The 10,132-nt window shown below is 38.6% G+C and overlaps 1 protein-coding gene across 1 annotated transcript; it reads left to right on the top strand.

Annotated features, from left to right (window-relative positions):
* The first annotated feature begins 6,645 nt into the window (after window positions 1-6,645).
* Window positions 6,646-9,605, top strand: LOC121882795 (protein ripply2-like). The gene is made up of 5 exons (XM_042391240.1): window positions 6,646-6,673; window positions 8,258-8,367; window positions 8,972-9,043; window positions 9,166-9,236; window positions 9,323-9,605. Exons 1-5 carry the CDS (start codon window positions 6,646-6,648, stop codon window positions 9,483-9,485), a joined length of 444 nt encoding a protein of 147 aa, XP_042247174.1. The 3' UTR covers window positions 9,486-9,605.
* The last annotated feature ends 527 nt before the right edge of the window (window positions 9,606-10,132 follow it).

Here is a 10,132-nt window from a genome sequence, read left to right as displayed (position 1 = left end):
ATTTTTACTGGTATTAATCACTGGGTCTGTTTGTTCTGGAGAGGAGACCTCTGGATAATTTGGCTCCTGGTAAAAACCTCCTGAACAATGAACACTGAACGAACGCTAACCAGGAGAAGCTGACTGCAATGACCATGGATGTATAAAGAGAACTGGATACAGTGTCGGAGGCGGGCCCCGTTCATTCCTATGAAAGTTTCTCAGTGGCGCATGAAGCCAAAAAAGTTCAACTTCTTCTGCATAGCTTCCGCATTTGTGGGGCCCATAGAGCAAGAGCACCAGTGACTACTGCTGCCTGAGCTGGCTACTTCCAGTTTAGCCCTCCAGCTAACTTAAATGGGGATAAAACAATTCAATCATGCAACTCTCATGCAATTCTAGCCTTTAGAAATGTGATCGGACTGAATGGCTCAGTCTTTTTGGGCCAATGTGCATCACATGACATTGTAATTACACAATTTGGCTGCTATGTCGAATTGGCTTCACAGACAAGTGCTGTTCCTGGGGGCTTGGCAACGACGGCAATGGAGGTTGTTTAATAATGAAGACAAAAAACTGTTAAACTGTTGTTACCTGTTGTTAGCTGTTTTTTTGTTAGCTAGCATGTTGTTAGCTGGTGATGTTACAAAGGAGTTTACTTTGTTGCTTTCTAAGGCAAGTCAAGGAAGATTGGTTTGTCTGGTGCATCAGACAGCGTGCTGATTAGCTTGACATGTTGCTTGCAAGCTGCTTGATTGAACTGTATATATTCTCATTTGTAATTGCACTGTGTAGTTTCTTTTTTATGTCTGCAAAGACCTTTGTAAACTTTGAAAATATATATAGTAAATAAAGCAGTAAATTAAGGATATTATTATTATTATTTTTAGAGCTGATATCGATATGAGGGAGTAAAAAAATTCCAATATCGATATATCGGCTGATATTCTCTCTCTATATATATTTATATATATATATATGAAAAAGCATCAGATATACATTTAAATGCTGCCTATATAACTTTAAAAAAAACAACAAAATATATATTGGTGCATTTTGGATAACATATACGCTAATACCAATGTCATACTGATATATCTGTGATAGGCCAATACAGTCAATATAGTCTGGCTCTGACAGATAAGGGACATGATTTTTGCATCCAGTAGTTTCTAACACCAGGAAGGTTGCTAATTTTTAGCTAGTTGTAAGGCTTGATAGGGCTTGATTAAGCAGCTGAGTATCTGCTCTTTGCAGGGGTGAGGAGGATATGATTCAAGGACAGTTTAAAGTTGCATTAGATCACCGCAGTTTCTGATATACAGTAAAAGTTTTTACATACTTTCCCATTTACTTGAATGACAGAGTGTGTCCAAACTTTTGACTGGTACTGTAACTAGTGACTATTTGTAAGACAAGCAGGAATGGCTGGTGGACTGCTGAGCAGACCATGGCATTAAGGTGAAACTGCTTGTCAAGCCAGTGCAGCTTGTGCGTACAAGTGATGACCAATTATAAATATATACCTGCCCTCTTCAGTGAAGCCTCACTGGTGTTAAAAGAGGACAAAACTCACACAGTTACATAAAAAAGACTGAAAATAAATTAAAAAGGCTCTTGGCACCAGGGTGAGTGACACAGACATTTTATAGAAGTAATAGCTGATTAAAGCATTACCAAGACAACACAAGCATGTACTGTATAAACAATACAACCCCACAGCAGCTGCAGAAAACAAAGGCACATATAAAAGCTAAAAGAGAGCTGCACAGTTTTTGCACACTGCATAGTGCATGCATACACACACACACACACACACACACAGACACACACACACACAATTCAATGTTGCTATGCAACGCAAGGGGTGAATGGTCGATGGACGTTCTCCTCTAGAGAGAGAGAGTTGCAACATTTTGAGCTGAGTGAACCCAACTGTGACAAAGTGTCAAATAAAAATAAAAGTTCATTACTTTGAAGTACACAAAAAAGACTTTTTGTACAGTAACAAGGATAAATATACATTTTTATTTCCACCCCGAAATGTAGATATACATGTACTTGCTATTTGCTTGGTTGAGGGTTGAATTCAAAGGCAGTTCACCTTAGGCCAGGGTGTCACCTGTCAGAAAGCTCAGTAGATTTATGATGATACAGCCTGATACCCACTACTGGGCCTAATGATAGGTCTAAACCTAATTTAACAGAATTTAACACCTACTGAACTTCCATAGAAATGCTCTCCAAGCTTTTTGTATATTCCATTGTGTGCATCTATCAAACATTGTGTCCATACACCATGGGTGGTGTTACAGAGTTCTAGGTTTTGTCTTAACATGACAGTATTACCTCTTGCCTCTCTGCTGCTCTGCTAAAGGAGACAATTGCTCACATTAAGTTATACAGTATTACAGAAATAGGCTTCAACTCTACAGAGTATTTTTGTCTTGAGGCTCAGAGCTTCACACAGGATTATGTGCATTAGATGGTAAATCACAAATGTTATAATACTACTTGCCTGCATTTACTAAAAGCTAAAAGGGGTAGAAAGGCTACATCAAAGCTTGCCGTCTACAGTAGTTTGTCTCACATTCATCTGCAGATTAATAATGTATATTTCATTGCAAACAGACAGTTTCTCAAAGCTGTCCCACTGGGTTTGCTTTAATCTGTTATGCTTTGGGCTGTTGCTTTGTTCTTTTTTAGCCACAGTGGTCATGGTGAGAATATATGCTGTGCTGTCTCACAGTGAATGTTGCAAGGGCTTTGATCTAAAGAAATGTGTCCATAGGGAGCTAGCAATTAAATGGTCAAAGCACTTGTCAGTGAGGAGTGAAACCTCTTTGTATCACCAAATGCAATCAGAATAGCAAATGTACAGCAGACCCCCTTCCTGGGTTATTATTCCTGTGCACATAGCCACATGTATTTAAAGAGTGAAATGATGACATTTCCTTAATAGCTGCCAGTCCTCACCTACAGTGGATCTCCAGTTGGAGAGATAGATGTGGAAGCAAGGATCTAAATTCTTGCTCAGTAACATCAACAGTGGCACTCTATCTGGGATAGATAGTAGATAATAGTAAGTCAATAGCAATAGCAAAACAGATATAAATTCGTACAAAACCTTTATAAACCGTCATATTAGCTTAGTTTAGCATTAGTAAGCTACATTAGCAGGCATGCATTAGCTTAGAAGCATTAGTGTGGAAACTATTATGCTTAAATTCTGCTTAACCATGACTTTAAAAAGTATTACCTGTTTCTTTTAAAGTTGGTTGTTTTGTTGCCTCTCCCCAGGTGTTTTTAAGTTTAAGTTTCTAACTAACCTTTAACAGTAATAGTTTCTATTTCATTTAAAAATTGCTTTTCACATTCAAAATGTCACGTTTGTTTTTCTGGGTGAGTGGCTGCATATTACACATCAATGGTCCAAAATTTTATGAACGAATTTCAATGTGTGAGTGTGGGCTCCAGCATAGAGCAAGATTAGGTTATTAAAAGTCTACATGCACTGTACTTCTGTTAATTTCACTTCAACACAGGCTGCTTCTCTTGTGGAGATAACTTAAATTACATTCTCAATGGCAGGTGTCTGTGTAAATTTCTGACATAATGCAATTAAGCCTTGATGATCTGAACATAAGCCCACTGCTACTGGTCAGCAGTACCTATGACCACCACATGATTTTCACCATAATCTTTCTTGAAGACACAGAGTCCAAACTTGTGCAAGGCAAGACTCACACCTCCTTCCAGGAGCCTGCAGACCTCTGACGCAGCTCTGACGAGAATCACCCTGAGGAGTAGGTGTTGAGCTCGCTGACTCACCACTGCAGGTAAAGCACATATTGATTAAGATTCCGCACAGTTAAACATCATAGCTACCACTTTCTCACAGAATATTTCTCTCCACCAATATAAGATTAAAAAAATTGCAAAGGATTCCAGGATAAAAGAAAGTGAAGGTTACATGAAACTTTACTAACTTAAGCAAGACTATGCTTCACACTTATTCATCAATGCACTGTTTGTTCTGTATGGCCCATTATGACTCAACTGTTTCTTTGTATTTACTTTCATTTCTTTTATTTGGCCACTCCGCCCAATAACATTCTCATCATAAGCTTTTACCACCCACTGCTCTGACTGCTCTGATTCTGACCGTTTGTGAATTGGGAATAGACACAGTCAGGGCTCCAAAATAGATAATATGAAATATTCATAGGTTCTGCATGAGCGCCGTTGCTACGTGCAAAGCATAGTTCTGATGTTTCTGTGATAAATTCTGTATTCTCTCGTTGACAGTGACGGGCATTTGAGCTCCCTTTGTTGTCTCTGGTCCTATTCTTGTCTTTCTCCTAAAGTGTAAAAAAGATTCATTCACTCATAATTCTCTTATACCCTTCTCTGTGTCTCGTATCACGTTCAACCCCAGTTTTAGTCTCTGAAGAATATTTTTTTCAATTTCCACAACTTTAGTTTGAGCTCACATAGGCTGAAATACTGAGCTCCCCCTCCCACCCCCAATACATTATACAACTCCCACACAGACGCACTTTTCATTCAGCAGACACTATTTCCCTATTTTTTGTTCCGCAATATAACAGTTAAAAAAAAAATTCAGTGCATAAGCTCTGTCTTTGTCAGCATGAACCCAAAACCATGCTGGATATTGAGCAGTCACAAGTTAATCCCATTGCTGAGCAGAAAGAAAAGACAGGTCACTGTCATCTTGACCCTGGTTTAGGGATTTATTTCCTTTTCTTCTGCAGTAGCGGGTCATTGGCTGAAATGAAGATGACAGAGTAAGAAAGAAAGGAGGAACAGAAATCAAAGCAAAGGCAGTGTATATAAATGGATTAGGAATGAAAACATGAAAGATGGAGGAGACCACAGATTATTCTAGATTCAATCATAAATTAATTAATAAATAACAACTACTGTTCGTAGGCAGATGTTATTATGGCATGTCCTTCTTTTAGCTGCAGACCCATTTGTCTGACTAAAAGCATTGCTATACAGATAAAGTCTCCCTGACTCTTGGTACCATGATGGAGCCTTTTAGTTTAAAATTGTATGATTTTTTGCTTCTTTATACTGCATGGTTTAATTTGTTTTTCTTTTTTCCTCATATTTTTCTCTGAACCCTGCCATTACATTTAAACCTTGTCACATGGTTTTCAACGCTCAAAACCTTCAATTTAACTGGGACCTGGATCAGTTTGACCTTCAGCATGGCCATTCTCAGAATATGACTAGAAACTCATAGAAGCCCATATAAACACACATAAACATATGCCCACTCCTGCTCCATCATGACGTCAAATACCAGCTATGAAATTTTGTATGTGAGGTTAATCTTAATTGATTGTTGCAGCTCATGGAGGTGGAGGATTTGAATACCAAATAGGTTTCATTAAGCTGCCACTAGACACCTGATGTATGAACGATGTGCTATTTTTTTCTGCAGCTCGGTTGTTATTAACTATCTCTGAGTCTTGTGCCCTGGTGGTCACTGATCATTTTATATTCTGTACGGATAATTCATACAAGAAAGGTTCTGATCAGAATGCAAATACTATATGGAACCTATGCAGTATTGCTCAGTCAGTAATGTAAAAAGGGAATGAGATGTAAGAACCTGCATCTCAATGGAAGCTGAGGTGTCTATGAAAAGCATACTTATATGATTACCACTACTAAGTCTATGAGAGGAGCTCATGATGTTGCTTAGCAAATTTACCTCACAATATAGATCACAAGAAAAGGATTTTAAAGATGAGAAACAGATACAGCTTTGCACCTACAAAGCCTTTTCCCTTTAAAATACTAATTAAAGTCAAGCTGGAAGCTGGAAGGGGGTATTAGTGTTTATTAGGTATTAGGCTGTAGTGTCCCCTCTCTTCAATGAACACACCAGGAGTTCCCTCACTTCCCGCCTCTTGTCATATGGAGGAATGTTTTCCTTGTTACGCCAGGAGTCACCTTGAGTCTCAGCATTACCACAACAGTAAGAGCAAAGATCAATACCACTGCGACCTGGAATACATTCATCAAATATTCTTGCGTGACAAGAATTTTTCATTGTATAATAGGTAGAGCTTGTGTTAGGGTTTAATGTATTTTAAGATGTCTGTGGAGAATTTAAGCGTGTACTTTACTTGATCCTATTCAAGTAAAAATGTTAATGAACAACTGCAACCTTTGTTCATACTGAACACTCTTCCTCTTGTAATGTTATTTTGACTCCTCAGGTTTTAATTTTCCTATTTTAGGTGGTAATTTAATGTGTAATGAAGTCAATAACCTTCAAACTGAGAAGATAAAAGCAGGGTATCCCTGAACCTGCACAGTCCCAGTAGGCATCAGTTTGGAAATTGTGAGATGTTTTGCTTCAAGTTGATTAAGGCACAGAAAATTCTTATAGCTCCTTGTCAGAGTTGTATAATTATTGAGACTGCTTCCCCATTCATTTAGTACATTCTCTAAATTCTCTCAGATTAGGATGAGGCTTCCTATAAAGGTAGGAGTTCTCCATTCATTCATCAAAAGAATGAGTAAGGAAGCTTTTTTTAGCTTGATCTTGCAGATATATATTTAATAATTTGGAGCAAAGAAAAAGAAGATTCTTTAGGGATATTGTATTTTTATCAGTAGTCCAGCATGCGCCAGCTGCACTTTGAAGTCCAAGGTAATATCAAGATATGCAAAGCCTAAAAACACGGCTAGAGCATGACATAAGTTTTCCATTCACTGTCACAGAGTCCTACAGAATATTAATTTGAGTGCTTAATATAGCTTCTCAACTAAAACACATAAATGTATTCAAAACAAAAGTATCAAGCATAAAAATAATGGCTGAAACCCGCTCATACACACAAGAAGAAGGATCAAGGGGACCATGAAAATAACCTGACTTGTTTTATAGCTACATATGATGACACTTTTTGGTGATGACTAAAGACTGATCACATTTAAATATGTAATTAACCACTGCTGGTCTAAAGAGATAATGCTTTAGTGAATGGGCTTCTATAAAAAGATGTTATTTGCGGTTGACATGGAGAGGGAATTTTTCGGAGGGAAGTGATTAGTCTTTGTAGTAGAGAAGTGCAAATGACTTGGGCAGAAAAGAGCAACTATGACCTATGAATGAGACGGATAATGGCTTTTTTCACGGATTTACAAGCTAGCGTTCTCTTCATTGTGAGTGTCCTTAATACTTCATCCACTCTTGCATGTGTGTGTGTGGCAGGCTGTTTTCTATGGTCTTGAGTAGGTAGTTTCAATTTTGCTTCATTCAGAGCTGACAGCAGCTTCACATACACTATTCCTGCTTCTTTTGTATGTTTCTTTTATTCACTCTTTTGACATACATTACAGTTCTGTTGGTTTTTTGAAAAGCCATTGCTACAACATTCAATATGTACTGAGGAAAAAACATGAAAACACCTTTAATATCCTGACCTCGTTTTACTAGTAACTATATATTACATGGTAGTATTGCATCATCCTGCCCATTTTGTGAACATCAAGGAACAAAGAACATGTTTGTATGTGCTATATGTGTTTCAACAGCAAGATCATGTAATGTGCCCCTGTATTTTGCCATTATAGTGCAGAGTAAAGCAAAAGAGTGAAGAACACAAAAAGAGCCAGCAGCAGAGCATAGTATGTCCAATTAGCTCTGGAGCAGAGAGAGACTCAGGGAGAAGTCTATGTGGACCTTATTAGTGCCCAGCTCTGACTGCTTGTTCCTTAGAATAGAGTGTTGTGATGTGCATGAAGCTACTGGGCAAAGAAATTCAATGCTGGTCATGCACGGTTCACCTTACAGACACCCCTCATCACAGGACTACTACACTTTAACAAGTGATACTTGCAAATGTGACACCCATTAGCTCTGAATGAAGTCACATGAACACACACACACACACATAACCAGAGCCTACATAGAGTCTGCTGTGTATTACATTTTCTGCAGACATGAATCAATTAAACTTGTTGTCAGGTATTACACTGTTCACATTATCTTTTCATCCCAGCATGCAGCCCCACACTGCCCCCTACTGGTATACTGGGGGGAAACTCTTTTATTGAACTCAAAGCATAAGTAACTGAATTGTACTAATTAAGTCAGTGGAGGACAGAGGGTATTTATCATAAAGGACAGACGCTTGGAGCTCCTAGAATTTGCATGACATAGTATTTTTTTAATTATTGTACTGTAATTTAATTTTGGAGTGTGATGCATTCAAATTCTGCATCTGCTGAGGTGTAGACATTCGCCCCCCTGCTGGTGTTGTCTACACAAGGCTGACGCGTGTCAACTCCCCCCAACAGCACGAGCCTTCTTCCATCCCTCCCCCGCAGCAGGCAATGACAGTAGGGCACGTGTGTCTTTACACCTCACACCCAAATGGCAACACAGATAGAGATACTGAAAGGTTAAGGGGATGAAAAGTTCAACAAGTCTTTTTTTTTTCAGCAAGTAATTAACAATTCAAACTGAGAAATTACTCATGATTAGATTTAAACATGATCCTAATTTACACTTATTGACTATATTGACATTTTAGACTGAAATGGATTGCACATCATCTGCTCAGATAATTCACACGGGTTACATACAGTGGATGCAGAGAGCAGACACACCTAATCAACATCTAATCTAAATTTGAGAATACTTTTCAAATAGACCCAATCTTCTAAGGGAGAGTTAATTTGATTGTACATTTAAGATTAAGAAAGAAACTGGCCATATGGTCGGAGTTTGCTCAAGTGTGACTTCGCACCTCAACACCGTGGCGCATGGAACCACTTGGGGACGCGTGAAAGCGCAATTTGGCACCGACTGCGGGGCCCTGATAAATAGGAGGTTCCTGTGTTCAGTGGCACATCCTCTGAGGACTGTTTGCAGGACTGATCACTACAAGGAACCATGGAGACTTGCGCTACCGCCAGTGGATTAATTTCTGTTTTTACTCAGGACAACGCTACCCAGCAGTCCGGTTTGTGGAGACCGTGGACTGGAAATGAGGACAAAACTGCCAAACACAAGGTAGGTTTAGACGACTGAAAATCATTTTTGAAGCACTAATATTCAAACAGTGCACCGCAATGCAACATGCATTATTCAACGGATAAAAAGCTTAACAAGATCTCTTTTTTTAAAACTTTTAGGCTCACTCCATGCATGGAGATCTTACAGATGCAAAGCAACCCAAACCTCCTCAGTTCATTCATCCAGTGAAGTAAGTATAGTTTTGTTAATGAGATTATCTTTATCTTTATGCAGCTTGTTTCTTTATATCTTACCAATATATTTCTCTTTTTGAAGGTTGTACTGGCCGAAATCGAAATGTTTCGATTATCTGTACCAGGACGCAGAAATGCTCCTGCGCAACTATCCGGTCCAAGCGACCATCTGCCCGTATGAAGACTCCAGCAGCGATGAAGACAGCGAGGATGAAGAGGAGGAAGTGGAGAAGGAGCTGAACTAAAACGTCGCTCATTGGAGACTTTGGAGACAAACTGTTGCATAATGTGATAATTTATACTTCTCTTTATTTATTTCTGTAAATACTTGTAAATAGACCGTTTTTTTCATTCCTATACCAAACAAGAATGTAAATGCTTAAGTTATTCCTTCAACATTTCTACCTCTTTTGTACTTTGTTGAGCATTGCAATAAAATGCGTTAAATGAATGTCGTTGTCTGGGGCTCATTTGTGTGTTCAAATTAAGTTTTGTGTCTGTAGATAATCTCGTTAGAGGAAGAAGAAAACACTTTCTGAGAGAATGGAGAGACGATTCTTAACTGTGAATATAAAAGTCTGTGTGCAAAGACATCAGACATCAGGTTTACTTTGTGTAGGTGCAAAATGTGTCCCTGTTGCTTTGTGATATTGAAGCAGCTCCATAAATGCAGTTCCTCTCATTATTAAATCTTAGAACTAATAGACATCTTATGAGAATATTGGCCTTAATAGTGGTCTTACTCTATTGATTAGAAGTTGTGGTAGTGTAGTTTTTTTCTCTTACTGTGTAGCTGACATAGCAGCCTGCCTGAAGCTGAACAGATCTTCTCCCCATGGATAAGTGCAAAGTGGTAAAAACGCACCATTTCCTGCGGAGTGTCGTCTGAAGT

This window comes from Thunnus maccoyii, chromosome 17 (assembly GCF_910596095.1).
Source record: "Thunnus maccoyii chromosome 17, fThuMac1.1, whole genome shotgun sequence".
In the NCBI taxonomy this organism is placed as follows: Eukaryota; Metazoa; Chordata; class Actinopteri; order Scombriformes; family Scombridae; genus Thunnus; species Thunnus maccoyii.
The sequence above is the reverse complement of the archived record's forward strand: the minus strand, read 5'-3'. Positions and strand labels throughout refer to the sequence as shown.

What these genes read in the sequence shown, in the direction of transcription:
- LOC121882795 (XM_042391240.1), top strand. Translation starts at nt 6,646, where the DNA reads ATGCGCCAGCTGCACTTTGAAGTCCAAG. An exon ending in CCCCGCAGCAGGCAATGACA is followed by an intron (nt 8,368 to 8,971) that starts GTAGGGCACGTG and finishes GTTTTTACTCAG; the next exon opens with GACAACGCTACCCAGCAGTC. An exon ending in ACAAAACTGCCAAACACAAG is followed by an intron (nt 9,044 to 9,165) that starts GTAGGTTTAGAC and finishes TAAAACTTTTAG; the next exon opens with GCTCACTCCATGCATGGAGA.